At 52.3% G+C, this 18,269-nt stretch overlaps 5 protein-coding genes across 5 annotated transcripts; 3 read left to right on the top strand and 2 right to left on the bottom strand.

Moving 5' to 3' along the window:
• Positions 1-70: 70 nt before the first annotated feature.
• Positions 71-1,621, bottom strand: CPAR01_11932 (uncharacterized protein; the record flags this gene model as incomplete). The annotated part of the gene is made up of 1 exon (XM_060496190.1): positions 71-1,621. The coding sequence occupies one exon, from the start codon at positions 1,619-1,621 to the stop codon at positions 71-73; it is 1,551 nt and encodes a 516-aa protein (XP_060344975.1).
• Positions 1,622-6,272: 4,651 nt separating this feature from the next.
• Positions 6,273-7,573, top strand: CPAR01_11931 (uncharacterized protein; the record flags this gene model as incomplete). Its single annotated transcript, XM_060496189.1, has 5 exons — positions 6,273-6,493; positions 6,556-6,792; positions 6,887-7,101; positions 7,155-7,266; positions 7,324-7,573. The coding sequence occupies 5 exons, from the start codon at positions 6,273-6,275 to the stop codon at positions 7,571-7,573; spliced, it is 1,035 nt and encodes a 344-aa protein (XP_060344974.1).
• Positions 7,574-9,313: 1,740 nt separating this feature from the next.
• CPAR01_11930 (ribonuclease T2 family protein) lies at positions 9,314-10,504 on the top strand (the record flags this gene model as incomplete). Its single annotated transcript, XM_060496188.1, has 3 exons — positions 9,314-9,591; positions 9,744-9,878; positions 10,048-10,504. The coding sequence occupies 3 exons, from the start codon at positions 9,314-9,316 to the stop codon at positions 10,502-10,504; spliced, it is 870 nt and encodes a 289-aa protein (XP_060344973.1).
• A 3,041-nt stretch (positions 10,505-13,545) lies between these two features.
• On the bottom strand, positions 13,546-13,806 carry CPAR01_11929 (uncharacterized protein; the record flags this gene model as incomplete). Its single annotated transcript, XM_060496187.1, has 1 exon — positions 13,546-13,806. One exon carries the CDS (start codon positions 13,804-13,806, stop codon positions 13,546-13,548), a length of 261 nt encoding a protein of 86 aa, XP_060344972.1.
• A 2,051-nt stretch (positions 13,807-15,857) lies between these two features.
• On the top strand, positions 15,858-18,190 carry CPAR01_11928 (uncharacterized protein; the record flags this gene model as incomplete). The annotated part of the gene is made up of 3 exons (XM_060496186.1): positions 15,858-16,645; positions 16,716-17,148; positions 17,204-18,190. 3 exons carry the CDS (start codon positions 15,858-15,860, stop codon positions 18,188-18,190), a joined length of 2,208 nt encoding a protein of 735 aa, XP_060344971.1.
• Between the last annotated feature and the right edge of the window lie 79 nt (positions 18,191-18,269).

Raw genomic sequence — 18,269 nt, 5'->3', positions numbered from 1 at the left:
CAAAGTTGCCAGACTAAATGCCATTGAATTCTATTGCAAAATAAGTGACCGGTCACTTATTTTGCAACGTTTACTTGGCAACACCGATGCAGGAGAAGCATCGCTTGAAGGAGTCGGCCTCAAGAGCGAAGAGACCGCCGTGGTCAAGGAGGGTGGCGGGGTTCCAGATCTCAGGCTCGAGGCGGCCGAGGAGACCAGTGTAGCTGGTGAGACCCTGGGGCTCGGTGACACCCCATGGGTTGCGGAGGACGATGTATTGCTTGTCTCCAATGACGCAGTAGCCGAGAACGGAGTAGGCGTGGTTGGCAACAATGTTGGCACCGTGGAACTCGCGGCCGGTGGCATAGGTGTAAGCCGTCATGGGGTTGATGGTCTTGTTGTTGACGCTGTTGGCGCGGACCAAGCCCAAAAGGGTGTGGGAAGGGTGGTTGTCACAGTTGTAGTAATGAGGCGTGCGGCCGTTGATCTGGGCCATGGCCTTGATGGGGTCACCGCAGTGAGTCTGGGTAATATCCGGCTGCTCTGAGTTGGAGCCAGTGATCCACTTGGCGAAAGCCTTCTCGTAGAGCGAGGGCCAGATGTCGGCGCCATCACTAGAGCGGCAGTAGAGAGGCTCGTTGTCAGAGTTGTTGATGGGGATCTCGTAGTTGACGTCAACAGTCTCAGTCTTGTTGTTTTGCTTGCCACCCTTGTCGTGGAACTTGACAGACAGGAAGCGCTTCTTGTCGTTGCCGTGAGTGTGGACGCGGGTGGCGCGGTTGATGGCGCTGGGATCGGACCAGAAGACAGAGAAGAGAGCAGAGACGAACCAACTGTTGCTGGAGCAGCCCTGAGTGGGGTCGTCAAACTGGCGATTGGTCTCACGGCGGTCACCAAGCTGGAACATGGTGATGTCGGAAATCAGGCGCTTGTTGACGCTCTGGAAGAAGTAGTCGTACATGTCTCGCCATGAGGCGTTGGGTGGCTGCCAGCGGCCCTTCTGCATTCTGAATGGAGTGACGAGTTCATTGATGGACATGGTGACCTTGCGGTTTGAAACAGTCTCGCCGAGCTCATGGGCATGGAGAACAAGGCGAAGCTTGCCATTCTTCATGCGAGCCATCTTGACCTTGGCGTCCTTGAGGTCCTTGAGTCCGACCTTCTCGAGATCTTCAAGTTTGCGAACACCAGAAAAGTCGGGGGTCATAAGGTCCTGCTCGTTAAGGATCTTCATATCCTTCTCGTCGTACATCTCAGCCTTTCTCTCCTTCTCGTTCAGTTTCATACCGGCGAAGAGAACAGAGTGATGGCGCATGTCGAAGAGCTCATCGTAGTCGGTCTGGAGAACATTCTGAAGGATTTGAGCAGCAGCCATCGAGTGACGGTCAATCCTGCGGCCGATCAGGGCCTCGGCCAAGGCATAGGGATTGACGGCACCGACGCAAGGGTTCTTGGGTGGGGAGTCGGGACGGGGACCATCCTTGCTGAACTCGTGGTCCCTGTTCATTTCGACGAGGTCTTCGTAGTCCTCCAAGGTGCTCTGAGATGAAGAGCCGGGCATGCTCTCGATCTTGTGGCCAAGGATAGCCTCGACAAGGGCAATGACGTTGCTGTCTCTCTCGGAACCGCGGATGTCACCCATTTTGAATTTAAAAGTTAGGTAGAGTATGTTGTAATAAGCTAAAAGATGTTGTGATTTGTTGATAGCACTGAAGTCTTTGGAACTGAGCTGAAAACTTGTTGCTGCTGGTCTGCAAGTTGATAAAATTGCGCGACATTTGGTGGGTCTTTATACCTTTTCAGACAGACTAGAAGATCACACTTTTCTCCAATTGTGCCGCAAGCTTCGGCTCTGCAAGGTGAATCATGAATGCGTAAACCTCAACTCAAACAGCTCGTACGCGTTATGCATCTTCTCCCATCGTGCGAAGGTTTCGCATGGTCTGCTGCGGGGCAATAAAGACCACACATCAGAGCATCAGCTACATACACGAGGCCGAGACTTTCCAGTGTCGGACTCGATTCTGCAAGTCAGATCAGTGAGGTCTTCGTGGTCGTATTCACCTCACAACGTGGACGAACCATTGGTCTGAGTGTCGACGAGTATCGCCAAAGTACCTGAGTCTCGCAGTCACATGTGAAATGAGCCAACTTCAGATGCTGAAGCAGAGCTTGGCGCTAGAGGAAGTCAAAGGCTGACAACTCTTTCGTGCCCAAGTCCGTGAGGGGCCTGTCAGCACGACCTAGACTTCTCTGCAGAGCCCCGCGAAGTAGGTTTCACTGAAACCCTGAGAGGAGCATCGTGCAGTAGTCCGTGAGGGGTTACAATGTTGGGAGCAAATCTCAAGAGAGCATGTTCCCCGCGTGTGGACATGGGGCCATCATGAGGCTGAGAATCAGTCCCAACAAACTCAAGGCTGCAGCTTCAAAGGCTGATCAGAAACCGGGATCCTTCTACGGCGGCAACATCGGAAGAAGCTGGGGAACTGGCCCGGTTTGAAGTGACAACCGAGCTAGACTCATACATTGAGCAAATTGTCAGGTCTATGACATAAAAGCTATGTGCCACTGATGCTACCGGTGAATAGCACACTTTTGATCCCACGTGGCGGCGCGGACTTTGTGGCGTCTTGCTCCATTTCCCCAATGTTGCCCGCAACAAATGTAGGCCGTTTCTTGTTTAGGTTCTTGGACCCCTCATTCTTGCATTGATTCTCCAACTCCATTGGCTTTTTTCATTGCTGCCGTCTCCTTGCAGAGAAGCATCACAATCTTACGACCTTAAGCTTCATGTTGAATTACTTCTTATGGGCTCATAAAACACCCGACAATAACCGCATCAGACCGGTACAAGCACAAATTACTTCGAAATTCTTGGATGTCGGTATAGAGCAATCGAGGCTTTCAAGGTTGTGATGAGAGTTGCGGGGTACCGGCGAGGCGCGCGGGGTACGTGAAGTCTAAGACGGTAAGGCTATGTGCGGCATTCGGTTTCCTCTCCTGACTTTGACAAATGTGCCGGTTCCAGCCAGAGATGCAGTGTGACAAGGTGAGATTTGGACATTTGATGATGACGATAGCGCTTTTCGGCATGTTCCAAGTCTCTAGACCAATGTCAATGACAGAACAATGACTGTTCAATGACTGTTAGAGAGGAAATGGCGTTTGGGGATGGTACTACTAGGTTTCTTCAGGGTAGATTGATATCGGTTCATCAAACATCCCATCTGGCTTACTGAAAATAATCCGAATCCGAAGTGCAGCTTGATCAGTAAATGTACACAAAAGTGCCGCATTGATAGCCCTCTATCGAAGAAATGCAGTCAGCATAGCGCAGCCCGACATTGGCCAAGTCCACAGCATTGGTGTTGGTAGAAAGAAAGGACGGTGTCTCAAGAGAATGTCGGGCCGAGCGGGGCGAGCGGCCCGAGCCCGATAGGGCGGACCCCGCCCGGCCAAAAGTGGAGTTCGTGGTGGATACCTCTGCCGCCTAACCGCCGGTTCAATAAGCCGAGAGGGACGGCGGAGGGGGAACTCTTTTCCTGGATGAACGTTTCTGTGCGCGCTTTGCCCCGAGAACTCACATACAGCGCGACTATCCAACCGGGTTCTGCGGCCAACATCACAATCATCTGAGCTGAAACCGCGTCAAAGCAGCATTTCTGCTTCTGCTGCGGGCTGCGAGTGGCAGACTTTGGCTAACTGGCTCCAATGTTAAGATTTGCAAAGAGCAGCACAAGAAGAACAAGGTTTTCATTGGAAATTGGTCAATCATGAGATTGGCCTTTTTCCTAGCCTCGGCGTACCAGAAAGTCGGGTCGGGCATCAAGCAATGCCAAGTGCGTACAGCTACGCTCAACCTCATTGTCGACCATGAGCGTGCATTATTGCGGGGAATCGAGGACATCTTACCACATTACACAATCAAAATCTCAATTCAAATGATCGGATAAGATTAGCGAGGGCTTAGAACTGCGTCTCAGCCTCCGTACGCCTGCTTGCGGGCTTCGAGATGTTACAAGTCGGAAAAGATACTTTCCATGTTTTTGAGTCTTAAACTCAAAAATCTTCTGAATCTCCTTTCTCGGTATTTCAAGTAATGGGTCCTTAAATTCGCTTAACTCATGGTAAAATGCAATTTCCGAGACTTTGAGGCGGAAAACTATGTATATGAGGTGATGTCGCGAAATTCGCTGTGTCTACGTACAGCTGACGAAAATCTAGTGGATCTCCATGTTTACACAGTGTGTCTGCACGATACACCCCTAAGTGGAGTTGATCTGGTCTTCAGATTGCCCTCTCCACAAGGCCCAAGCAATCTTACTGCTTGTTCACAGACATTCAGACGAGCTTAGGCCCGAACCACATCAGATGGGAGGAGCAACCTGGCTCCTGCGCGGCGACCATGAGAATAATTTTCACCTACCACATGCTTCGAGATTGGAATGATCAATGCATTGAGAGCTGCGTTCAGAACAGATCATCAAGCTCACGAGCATTCGGCTGTTGATGTGCCCAATTGTTATGTCTTTCTTGTCAGCTCTGAGAAATGAATGCATCAAGTTTGAAGTACGACTGACGGCTGTCGTTTGATGATGTCGTTTATCAGCTGTTTCGTGGCTCCAGGGGCCACTACCACATCGAGGGCCAGACGGCGTTAGGGCATACAAGAGACTCCGGTCCTTTAGGGATATGCCGCTGTTGAAAGTTCTGCTTTTTCTTTCCCTTTTGCTTCTTTTTTCTCATCTAGTACGTGCATACAAGGCTTGAGGATAGGCAGAGTAACGATAGAGAAATGCGGCACCATATGTGCTGGACCCGTCTCGAAATCGACGGTGCAGACCAAGCCTTGAAGTTTTCAATTGCGCCTAGTAGTCTGTCTCCCGTATATAATTGGTCCATAAAGCATAAGGTGATCGAATCCTGCTCGATCAGATGCCTATATCATACGGATAGATACAACTTTACCAAATTTCAAAGGCCCCTTTCCTCGCCATGCCAGGAATTCCCTAGCGCAGACAACAAGCGTAACGTATGTGATTTAAGATCGACAAAGACAAGACATTTCTTGGGTCATTTGTTTGGCCGGCATTCTTCCCTGCCAAGATGCAGCATGAGTCTCCGGATCAAGTCCAGCCAGCCCCTTGCCAGAAGGCTGAAGATCCGAGACACACTTTCAAAATTCAAGCGACGTGATTCGTGAAGTGTCCGAGGGGGGAATCTAGCCCGGAAATCAATTATAGGGAGGACCAGATAGCCATTCCACAAGTCCCAACGCTGTGGTAATCCTATTTCCACGACATGCGTGCCTCCCCTGCACACACGATCATGCAAAGGCACATAAAGCCAGAGGATCATCGTTGGGGGTGGAAGCAGCGCCGCATGCGCTCAGGTGTGCATATTTCCACCGCCTTGAGGAATTGCTCAACTCACGTCATATTGAATGAGGCGCACACTTTCTTCTACGAGAATGAGCATGGGAGAGATGTTGAACTCCACATCAATTTGCTCCTATTGCCCCAACTGCATGCTTGGCAGGATATGTGAGTTTACTGATTACCAAATCGCTCGATTATTGATGCATCTGTCCAAGATGAGAGACTGCGCTTTTCAATCCTCAAAGCCTCACTGCTGACAAGGACCAGAGAGCTGCCTCAGAGATTTTGAGTGTCTGGTTTCTCTGTCTTACCAAGACATCCAGATGAACTAAGTCAGCATGCCAGCAAAGGCAGTCTCCCATTCCCTAAAATGCCATTGTTAGTGTAACAAACAACCTGAGCTGTAATATCGCTACATTCTTGAGAGTTGAGACCAATCCTCTGAAGGAGTCAGGCTCCAGCCATCGCGCAGTCAGTTTCGTTGTCTCCGAAGCCCATATACAATCCGCGTCCACCCAGTGCGGGCTTGACGTAACATGGATAATGTTCATCAGTTCGATGCGAGGCACGAGGGTAGATGTTTGCCACTGCTCAAAACGGAAGCTGGCCCCTAAATAGTTGTTCTAGCTCATCTTTCAAAAGGCTTCCCACGAACACCACTTGCGGCATTGCGCCTTGACCGGGAATCTCACTTCCAGAGAAGCAAACGAAAGTGTGCAAGATACCTTATTCAGTAAACCCGTTCGATCGGCCAAGTTCTCTACGCAAAGTCTATCAACATCAAGCGGCGAACAACGACGTACGATCAGCACAATGGCGCGGTTTCCAGTAGCCCGGCTGCTCCTGGCATTGCTAGCAACGGCTTTCACCAACGCGCAACTTCCCGATCAGTCGCAGTACAGCATCCCTTGCGTGATGCAATACGTCGGCTGTGTCCTCATCCCAAACTTCAACACGGTCTTCAGCCGTCTACTGGGCGACGCTACTCTGACTCCTGGCAAGTGCCAGCGATTCTGCAGCGATCTTGGTTCGACGTACGGAAGCCTATACGACGGTTACTACTGCAGATGTTCAATTGTGCCCGAGACGGTAGCGCCTGTCATCATTACAGTAGCCGAAACTCTATGCAACAGAGTGTGCCTAGGCGATTCGAACGCAAGATGTGGTGGTGACCCGAATTATCTCAATTTGTACAAAGCGGTTGCTACGTGCGGAACCAGCAGTACCACTGCCACGACATTGTCTTCATCCTCGACGATGACCTCTCAGACAACCACGGACACGTCTTTGACATCGTCGTCACCGACGTCAACCTCCTCCGTCTCCTCGTCATCTTCGTCCTCCTCAACGGACTCAACAACGTCGGCCTCAACAACCTCAACGACCTCGACAACTTCAACGACCTCGACAACCCCAACGACCTCAACGACAAGAAGTATCCCAACGTTCCCAGTCAACACCCTAGTTCCAGCCCCCCTCGCACCAGCACGGTACATAGGTTGTGGCCCCCTAGATAACTCCATGGTTAGCGACGTCGATCTCCTCTTCAACCCCTACGTGGCGAATCAACCAGTCGACTGTCAACAGTACTGCAAGACCAACAGGCGAACGATCACCATGATGTCAAAGTTTCTCTGCATTTGCAGTGTCCTGGTGCCGGGAGCGGTAACACCGTTCTCATCGGAAATTCTCCCAAACGATAACTACTGCACAAATCCGTGCAGCTCGTTCCCCTCGGCGCCTTGTGGCGGTGCGATTCCATTTGAGCTGGGCGCGCCGGTGTACACCGTGTACCAGCTGGACGAGAGCCTCCTCAACTCTACGAGTTCGAGTTCATCTTCGACCGTCTCCTCTACTTCGACTACGTCTTCTCTTTCGTTGAGTTCGGATACATCGGTTTCTGGCACCAGTACGAGCTTTAGTAACAGCATGCTTTCGAGTACATCAAGCCTACCAGCCAGCCCAGTAATCTCAAGCACTTCTTCATCATCGTCGGCGTCATCTTCAACATCGTCCCAGGGATCATCAAGCAGCGGCAGTTCGCTCTACTACTCAAATACAACCTCTCTCGCGACAACTTCAAGCCAGTCAGCGACCTTGAGCACTTCAGCCTCGACTACACCAGCGTTAAGCGTTCCCAGCAGCGGATCCCCCCTTACAACTCTACCGCTTTCTTCAATGTCTCCTACTCCAGTCTCTGCTTCAATCCCTTCTGAGACGTCGGGCGGCAGCGCTCCATTGTCAACTACGTCTCCTGCCTCGACAACGAGTAGTGGATCCAGCACCCGCACTTTACCAACCACGGATCCCCTCCCGATAGATACGAGGTCTACAAGTCCAACTCTCGCGTCCACAAGTAGTCCTCCAGTGTCGGGCACTGCGTTCCTTCTCACAGTCACCGTACTGAATCAACCTGCACCAAGTCAAACCCTTAACCCCTAGGTGGATGAAGTGCGAGGAAAGAATGTTGTAAACATATCTTCAGTAATCACGTAATGTCATTAAATGTAGAGTTGTATTCGCTTAGAACAATTGGGGTGGAATGAATTCCAAAAGACGAGCTATACTTGAAGGAATTATTTGATTTTGACTTCATATATGATCAAATTGGATAGCTCATTGCGCTTCAAGATCATTGATTCGCATTTGCGGTTTAGTTAAAATGGTCCTGAAGTCCCCATTACTAGGTACGAGGAAGAGATCTGGCTTTGAACAGGAAAGCATGGTAAGAGGATTACGAAGTCTGAGATGGAGACTCGGACGAAAAGGTGTTTGCTAGAATAAAGATGAATAATGACCACCAATGTACGACAGTGACCGCAAGAAAGGCTATTCGTTCATGCCTCATCGTTTTTGCATGTAGATAGACAAATGGTACCCTCATACTCATTCAATAAGTGCCCCTTCTCTATGAAGCGCATTCTCCACTTGCCCCCGTCGGGCCCGGGGACATGAGGGCAAGCAAGCTACCAGTCCGAAGCTCGCCGTAACGTCAATTTTGGTGAAAAGAACTTTCGTTGCGCACATAAGCGTAGTTCAAAAGTGTATTAGCAGCTTCCCTTGCATAGGCCAGCCTTTCACATATTTCATTTAGCTTAAGCGTGCTTCGTTTCCAGCAAGCCTGTGCATCGTCCAGAACTTACTGTTCACTTGAACTGGTAATTGTGTCGTTTATGTGTCTTCGGAGTTCTATATAGGCGAGTAGTCCTCGTCTTCGCATGGTCCAAGTAACGTGGGGAGCGAAGAGATCGGGGCGCCCGGAGGTAGACCATCAAGCTTAGTGGTAAGATGATTAGGTATCAGCGGGATTTCTAGCAGCTCGTCTGAAGACAAAAAAGAGTATGGCATGTACAATACATCAGGAGAGTTAGACGGATATTGCAGTGCGTGGAAAGCGCATATTCGTTTTCCATGATGATTTATCACATTCTCTTATTTTACGTTCGAGTAACCAAACCCAGGCCTTTTACTCAACACTCACAGCAACACCACCTGCTCGATCAGACTCCAAAAGCAATCCAGTCCTACTCATGAATCAATACATAATTTGGAAGCGTGCATCCAAACCCAATTTCGAGCGTAGATAGATCAGAGTCCTCACCCAAACGCCCGTCTGCCATCCAAACCGCAACAAGCAGCATGTCACCGCACCCCACAGTCTCCACACAACCGATCAGCCCCGCAAGTCTCAAATGATCCCTCGTCGCCCAATGATAACTCTCGATTTAAAAGCGGTGAGCCCGCCAAGCCACAGCTAGTCCCCACCTGACGCGGCAGAATCCCCAGACAAGCTCCGCCTCGGACCAAACCCTCACCTAAAGCTCCATATCGCAACCAACGCCCTCAATCCCACAACCACTTCACACCCCCCATTCCTATCACCATCAAACCAAACCAGACATCATCTCTTCAAAGAAAAAAACCATTATAAAGATACAAAGAAAGACAAAGCCGCAATGGCGCCCTCCCTCCGCGCCCTCCTCCAAAACCTATCCTCCCTCCTCCCCCACCTCTCCCCCATCACCAACGACTTCACAGGCACATCCTCAAGCCTCGCAACACCACCGACTACATACGAACCACTCTCCGGCGCGCCAAAGTGCCCAATAGACGGCTCCGCCAGGAACGCATGCTGCCACGTCTACCCCTCCAGTCGCCTCCTCCTCACCCAATTCTGGGATGACACCGTACACGCCCCCGGCGTAGAGGAGGATTGGACGCTCCATGGGCTATGGTATGTTCTTTCTATTCCACCATCCCTTAGCTACTCTTCTCGTGATTGTGATCACATTGGCTTGGAAGAATTGCCACCCCCTGCCAAGTTAAATCCCTTCGGAAAGACAATTGAATAAGTAGGTACTTATCTAACTGGGATACTTGCCATAGGCCCGAACCATGCGATAGAAGCTACAAAGCATTTTACGGCACGGAGCCTCAGTTTACCAACATCACCGATGTCCTGAAGTATTACGGTCAAGATGACCTCCTGGCTTTGATGGAGAGATACTGGGTAGCAGCATAGTAAGCCCCTTCCCCTCCCGTGGTCCCCCACTCCGGCCCCCCTCTTCCCCGTCTCCGTCCCCGTCCCCGTGCATCCCCGGCCGGGACCAAGCAGCAATTCCCTTCCGGCCCATCATCGGCCGAACCCAAACACTCAATCAACAATGCTAACAAACACCCTCCCTCGCAGCGGCACAAACAACAACCTCTGGGCCAGCGAGTACAACACCCACGCAAGCTGCATAAACACCCTCTCCTCAACCTGCTACGACACCGCATACGCCCCCGGCATCGAAGTCGTCGACTACTTCACCCGCGCCTTCTCCCTCTTCCGCCAACTCGACACCTTCACGGCGCTCGAGAGGGCCGGCATCACGCCCTCGACCTCCAAGCGCTACGCTCTCGCCGAGGTGACCAGGACGCTGGAGAGGCTGAGCGGCGGCCGCGTGGTGCTGCGGTGCTCCGGACAAGGGCGCGACGTGCTTCACGAGGCGTGGTACAGCTATTCTCTAATGGGGAGCCTGCAGACGGGACAGTTTGTTCCCGCGAGCGACCTGAGAAGCTACGGTGACGCGAGTAACTGCGCAAGGGAGGTCAGGTACCTGCCCAAGAAGTGCAAGGGCAACTGCCCGAATGCGGAACTATAGAGCTATTGTCGAGCTCGGACTGCGCTTTGGTTATGATATGCACGATGCTCTTGGGACAATGTTTGGTTTACACAATGGGATATCTGCTTTTGGAAACTGCTTCTGGGAATACTCGCCAGGCGTTTGGACAGGGAATGGGGAGTTTGGTCCGGGCAATCAGTGATTTCCTTCTGTCCAGGACCGAGAATTGTAGTGCTGGTCTCCGGCAGTCATGCTGTAACAAGTCAGTTGTTATAAAACTCGGTATGCTCGGCATTGCCGATGCGATCATCTTCAATTCTCTTCTGTTGGAAAACTGTCGGCAAATGACTTTGGTGTTTCAGCCTTCTCGTTGGAGGTAATTGTCCGTGGAGTTTTCGGATAGCCTAACGCCGACGAGGCTGGAATACCGAGGAACAACTTGAAACCGTCCTTTGATTTGGGATGATGAAGTCTAACCGTCCCTTTGATGGCTGTCTCCCAAACTCAGAGCCCAAAACGATTTTCGAAAATTACAGCGGCGTTTTCCGAAATTCGACTGCAGATAGCACCAAAAATGCTCGTGTGTCCGTTCGCACGTGTCTTGACCTCATCCGCAGCTTCTAGCCTTGACGTGAAGGATTCTTCCTCAGACGTCGACATCTCCCCTTTTGCTTCTAATACCAGCGTGCCAGCCTTGCATGCAGCCGTCGAGACAGGAGTGGTGTACTACGTAGTCATGGCAAGGTCTTGAAGAACACGGATGCATGCCTTATCGGACCGACCGTGGAAACTAGCGCACGCTTGTGCCGATCTGGATTAGAGCGTGTGGAGGAGGAAGAGTGGGCTGAGACGGACGCCGACGCACAGCACAGCATGGTGCTATGCGAGCGTGCCATGGTCGGATTGGGCGTGGTACAGCGTCCTGTCATGCCTGGCTTCTTTGGAAAGTTGTCGAGGCATCTCCGCAGCCCCGACATTGGGCGCTTGCCCGAGCGCTGGTTCGCTGTCGGCATTTGAGGAGAAGGAAGGGGGAAACGGGGTGGAGAAGCGACGGAATGCAGGCCATTTCTCTGGGCGCTGTCATCGACCATGATCAGAGCAAGGGCTCCTTGGTCTTTGTATCCGTACTCCGTATACATCTTTCGGTTCTGGTGCTCAGGTCGCCGTGGACCTCTTCGTGGAGATACAGGCCTCCAATACGAGTGAAAACCGGTGTTTCTCAAATTCCATCTCACAGGCCTAGGAAAACCACAGCGGGTGTCAACAGTTCCGGTGCCACGAGGTGGACAAGGTGAGAACAGCGAGGGCTGGAGACGGGCAGATTCTTCAGCCCTGCCAGAGATTTTCAGAGACCAGAGGGCAGTGCGATGTAACCTGTCCAACGCAAGGACCGTGACCAAGTTACCAGAGCCCGTGGTCGAGTTTAATAAAAAGAAATCATTGCCCCTTGTCTCATGTGTTGGATCCAGCTACTGCTGTGCGTAGCTATTCAGAGAATGCCATTTCATGCTGACAAGAGCGAATTCCTCGTTCGCGGTGCCTCCTCTTCTTCTCCCCTCGTCCATAGTTCACGGGTGTACCGGCATTCGCAGACGGGGGCAGTGTTAATGCCTGTTAGCGTCGACGGCTTCTGAGGCGGCGGCAGCTAACAATGTTGCCTCCTTACAAGCTGCTTCTTTGGTCTCCGCCACAACGGGGCTTCTGCTGGTGCCGTTGAATTATTGACAAAACTCAAGCCCCGATGTGGGCACACGACACCGATTTGAGATGCGCCCAAAGTTAGGAGCTCGATTGGTTTCAATGGCATTCCAAATGGTCACCGTGTTGCGTTGATGCAAATGGACTCCCTGGTGACGAACGACAGCTGAGCAGCAAACTCTGGGTATAGCCAACTCGTGCACTGATGATCAAGCTGCAAACGGCTTCTTGCATTGGCGAAGGAGGGTGGCCACCGAGAGGTCGTGGTCTGATAGGTGGGCTGAAGCGAATGGAAGCATGATGGAAGACGCTTGGAAGGTGGAAGGTTTTCCTCATGCGCCATTCTAGGGCGATCCGGGGACTGGCAAGCCCAGGGGTTAATTGATTGAGGATGGTCAGTGTGAGTCTTTGCAATGAACTGAGCAAAGATTGCTTGCGATTCGCAAGATTGCCAAGTCCAAGGTTCGGGGACACGGAAATGCCCACCAGCGTAAGTTCAAGATGGCCACGACCGCTACGTTGGTGGGTGAGGACAAGAACCGACCATCTGTAACCATCGAGCAATAGCCCACCAGCCGCCATCGGTTAGAAGGATCTCGATCCCATTTGGTGGGTTCTCGTAGCATGCTTGCTGCAGTTACCAAGGTTCAGTGCTATATCTGCATCCGTACGTGCCTGCTTTGAAGCAACGCGGTTGGCATTCTACTCCCAAACTACCAAGTTTTTCAGAGCCGTAAGAAAAAAAAAGATGAAAAAGCCATCCAGAACGCTCGGTCAGTGGGAATCGTCTCTGCACGTTTAGTGCTCAGAGCTGGCACTTTCCGCCATCCCAAGTGTCGGACGATCACCATGTTGTCGAGACCAACAAAGTTCATGCTTTGTTGAACTACTGGGAAATAGTGGCCTCGAGCATGGGCGGCTTTGATCCGAGCCCCATTGAGAGACGAGACCGCCGGTGCTGAGAGGGGCTTTTTGGGGGCAGAACCTGGCAGGGCTCCATCTGTACCGCGCGCTATCGACGTTGCCAGCAGCAAGTTGTGAGGAGGTTTAGGGGAACAAGCAGCGTCCCAGCGTCGATGAACCCCATGGGCAAGCCATCAGTGCGTTGTGTTTGTGGCTGCTGTCGACGTTGTGGCTGTCGAGGTGCGGCGAGGGATGTCCCTCGGACAGTTGTTTCGTATGCCTCTAATTTTCGAGCATTGTAGTCTCATCAAAACAAGAGCCAAGAGTCGAACCGGCACTGGGTAGCCATCGTGGACTGCTCGCGCGGGAGATTCGGGTGGAACACTGTAATTATTAGTAACATTACAGGGAGGATGCAAGCTGATGACAGGCTACCGCTAACAAGTCCCGAGGATCCAGCGCCGGGAGTCCAGATCAGATCAGACAATAGGCGGCAAACTTGAAAGCAACACGGCCCCAATTAAACAAAGAGACGGCGTGGCACACTGGGTATTCGTAAGGCTCGTTCGTGTCCAGTTTCCAGGTGCTTTGCGTGCCGGTGCCGTGGTCTGGGTGGGCAAATTCTGGCGGTGATGACAAGTCGGACTGGGCGAAGTCGAGGAACGGTGGAGGACTATCACGAGACGGTCAGCGGAGGTGGCCTGCCAATCAGGCGTGCATGTCGTAGACAGACAAGACATGTATGATGTCGGCAGTGTGTATCCGTAGGGCACGAAATTTGCATCCGAACGAGGAGCGAGGAAGTATTCCGCCCAGAGAATTGCATAGTAGTTGAGCAGACAAAGTGAGGCGAATAGGAAACCTCGGATCGACCTCAAGATGCGCCTCGGCCGACTGCGAGTGAAACGTAGTTGTCGGGTACAGCGCCAGAGCAAGGACAGCAACGGCAGGCAACGGCAGCAATCTGCCATCTGCCAGCGGCCAGAGGCTGCAAACTCCAGGCGTACTAAAGTACCGTATAGCCAAAATGTGGTGGAGAGATACTTGTTGAAAGCTGAGAGTGACGGGCTCCGTCCGAAATGCAACTCATCCCATTCCGCAGGTGGGCGAGAGGGGGCAGCGCAGGCTGCAGTGAGCCAACCGACAGGCTGGTTTTTGGTACCTCGGTTTTTTCCCAGCGCAACGGACACCGGTCACCGACGACGAAAGCGGACTCGATTGGCTTATTCGTTTTGGATTGGGCGTTGTAAGCGACTTTTGGTCTTGGACAATGAGCGCCCCAGCCTTCGTACGACGTTGCAGGCGGCGTGTTCCGTGTGTTTGTGCAGCCGTCACATCAATGATCACCTCGGATCCTGCCTGCTGCCACTTGGCTAAGCCCTTGGCCTGATGATGTTTGGCATCCGAAGTGGACGGAGTAGTGTTGCTGGTTTGTTGTTGAACTTGATGTCCCTGGGATCCTCTGCATTGACCGGGGAAATTTGTTGCGTCTCGCACAATAAAAGAGAGGAATCATGAACAACACGAAAATGGCGGGGATGCCTTGAAAGTGAGGAAGTAACCAAACATGATGGTAAGGTAAGGTACCTACGTACATACGCAGTAGAATGTGAGGTGGTCCATCGGCGCGGAGGTAAGAACGACGGGGCTTGACGAGAGGGGAGAAAGATGGAAGGACAGGAGGTGTACACAGTACGTACCCAACACATTACTGTGGGGAAACATGCCAGGAGGAGGTGCTCCTTCACTCTTTCTTGCCCATTGGTCCTGCCCATTTTCGAGTGATTCCTGTGGTTTGTCACCAGACATCCGCCTTGCCCCCACACAGTGCAGAGCGAGGTCCGTCCTCATCTTCCAAGTCCGCTACTCCCAACTGGGACTAGTGGGCATGCTGCAATGGGCCTAGCAAACCCAGAATGGATCCACTTGACAACCTAAGCAAGGAAAGAGGCCATCACGTCCTCTCCGTTCCTTCCTGGCTGCCACTGCCCGCTGGTAGGTACCTACCTTCCATAGGTATTGCAGTGTGGCTGTCCTGGGCTTTCCTGCCGTCTCTGTCGTCCCTCTCGAGTCTCCCGTTCGCCGTCTCTTTTTGCCCAGCAGGTGCCCACTCTCCATTCTTGCCCTTGTCCCTTCCTCTTTTCCACTCCCATTTCCCTCCCCTTCCCAGTCCATCCACCCTCCTCCTCTTTCCTTCCGTCCACTTTCCTTCCGCCCACTCAAACACACCACTTACCACGCAATTCTCGAACCTGCAACTCACTCTCCCTACCCGACCGACCCTCACCGAGAAGAATCGTCGAGTTTCCCCTTCATCGTCTTCGGTCTGGGGCTTCTTCTCCGACAAACCGACGACACTTTCGCACATTCATCGACACATTCGACTCCTGGGCAGACTTTTCACGCAGCAGGCTTTCTGCACAGACAAACGGAAAGGGTTGTAACGGGCGTCGCAGCCCCGGATTTTGGCACCATCCCCCGCGTTTCCCTCCCAGCGACTGCATACAGAAAGGGCCGAATACACACTCCATCCCTCGCCAACACAACTCCACGGGTCGCTCCTATTGTCCCAGAAGCCCGTTTCCATCACTCTGCACCCTCTCTTATCAATCCTCTTTCCCCGCAAAACTCAATCAACGCCCGCTAGACCTTCATTGTCGATGCCAGCGCCCCTACAGAGCCGTCGCCGTCGCTCGGAATAATCATCACCCACCTGGTCTGCTTGTCTCAGAGCGACCGTCGACCACCGACGACAACAACCGCCACAACGTCTTCACCGTACGTCGCCACCATGACACAGGCCGTCAAGCGGGCCTGCGACGCCTGCCATCGTCGCAAGGTCAAATGCGACGGCGTCAATCCGTGTCGCAACTGTCATACTGCACAGCTGTCTTGCACCTATAATGCTATTCCTCAGAAGAAGGGTCCCAAGGGCTCCCGTGCAAAGGTCATTAGCGAATTGAGGGAAACACAGCGTCAGACCAGTTTGTCCGCAAAGGTTCAAAACCGCATGAACGGCATTCCGATTCCTCCAGGCCCTGTCAGCTTGGCCCCAACCCCCGGTCTGCTCTCGAGCGAACTCGTCAAAGAATGCATCGACTTTTACTTTGCCAACCTGTACGAAAAGATGCCCATCCTCGATCGTCGCCAAATCGACCAGCAACTCCCATTCATGGAGCAGAACCGCGACACCTACTGCCTGCTGACCTCGCTGTGCGCATTCATGATGTTGCAGCCAGGAATGTCAATGCCCACAGGCGACCCTTTCAACCTCGATGTTATGCCCGGTGCCACCATCGTCGCAAGCCAGTTGCTTTTGGAGGAGACCTTGCAAGTTCGCAAGGGCTACGACTACCTCGACAACATCAGCTTCAACACTCTTGCCACAAACTTCTTCGTATATGGCTGCTACCATGGTATCGAACTGCACGACAAGGCCTGGTTCTACCTTCGCGAGGCTTCTACCATGATGCACCTCAACGGCATGATCAAGGAGGAGACGTACCACGGCCCCCAGTGGGATAACGCCGAGTCCTCTCGGAGAAGGCGGCTTTTCTGGCTGTTTTACATCATGGAGAGGTAAGATCCTGTCCTTAAATGCTTAATCAACTGCCACTCTTTTCCATCTACTAACCGCTTGTCCTTGCAGATCTCACGCCATTCAGCGCCAGCGACCTTTGACTTTGCAAGCCACCATCAACCCGCCCAACTCCGCCGATGACCCGAGTGACCCACTCAGCCACCAGCTGAACAGCTTCATCATGCTGGTGAACCTGTTCCGCCCCTTCGACGATGCCTTCACAGCTATCTGGAACAAGACGCGCACCAATCTATATGTGTCTAACCTGCAGAAGCAATTGAACGAGGTCCTTCCCACCTACCTTTGCCAAGATGGTCAGCTATCCGACCTTCGCACCAACCAGCAGTGGCTCAAGAGTACTGTCTGGCAATTAACCCATGGAAACTCGTCCAACGAAGACAACATGAACTTCAACTACCCAGTTGACCTCTCCCGCGAGCTTCTGATGACCCTCGCCTCTCACTTCCCTGGACAAGGAATGGAGTTGATGAGCTCCGGCTTGGTATGACTTTTCAGATCTGAGTTTATTTCCCTCCTGTTGCTAACCCTGTACACAGATTGAAAAGCTTTTCGAGATTAGCTGCAACATGACCGACTTCCTCGCTGTTCAGCCCGCCGCGCGGGATCCATTCACCGTCGGCCCCCGAGAGCAACTCAACCAGACCCTCAATATTGTTGCCGTCCTCCGCCATGGCGATCATCGCTTCCTGCCGCTGTTGCTGAACAAGGTTGCCGACATTATGCCTCGTCTGACCAACCCGATGCTGCAAAACGCGCCCGAAAATTCTAACATGGGCAACATTGACATCTTTGATGGCTTCGGCAATGCAGGCATGGCACAACCTCCATCTCAGATGCAGATGCAGATGGATACCGACTACGAAAGGAAATTTTCCGTTGCCGATTACGAAAAGAAGTATGGCGTGTCCGACATGAACAGCAACGGCAGTGAGGCCAATACCATTCCTGCCACGTCTGCCAGTGCATCATCCGTTCCTCCAGCGACTACTGCGGATATGAATTCGCCTTTTGCCAGCAGTTCGCCCGCCATTATGTCTCCACCAATGGAGTATCCCCACAACGGAATGAACGACTATGGATGCACGCCGATGCCCGATATGGTCATGAGTCCGGCCGGCCAAAACGGATCGGCGATGAACAGTCAAAGCAACATGAACAATCAGCATCAACACCAGCAATCGCATCACATGATTCAGAACCACATGACGCCACAGCAAATGCAGCCCAATATGGGCCAGCATCACATCCACAGCATTCAGCAAGGGCAGAACATGGGCAATATCAGCCCACCATCAGTTCAGTCCCAGCAGTCGATGCCAACATCACATCCTATGGGACCAGGCGGAAACAACCTCATGAATTCCATACCGCGTCAACAGCCGCAGCGCGCCAGTAGCTATGCTATCCCGCAACAACCTATACCACGCACCGTTGGAGACTTCCACGCACTGCAGCGGGCCAATTCCGATATGCCTGGTCTCTCCGGCATAAGTACGGAGATGGATTTCAATACCTTGCGGTGATGTCGTCTGTAAGCGTTGCCAGCGTGTATTTAGATTGGGACACCTCGAACACATCGCTTTTAGTTGTTTTTCACTTCAT

Source organism: Colletotrichum paranaense, assembly GCF_030867605.1.
Source record: "Colletotrichum paranaense strain IMI 384185 chromosome Unknown Scaffold_10.1, whole genome shotgun sequence".
NCBI lineage: Eukaryota > Fungi > Ascomycota > Sordariomycetes > Glomerellales > Glomerellaceae > Colletotrichum > Colletotrichum paranaense.
The sequence above is the reverse complement of the archived record's forward strand: the minus strand, read 5'-3'. Positions and strand labels throughout refer to the sequence as shown.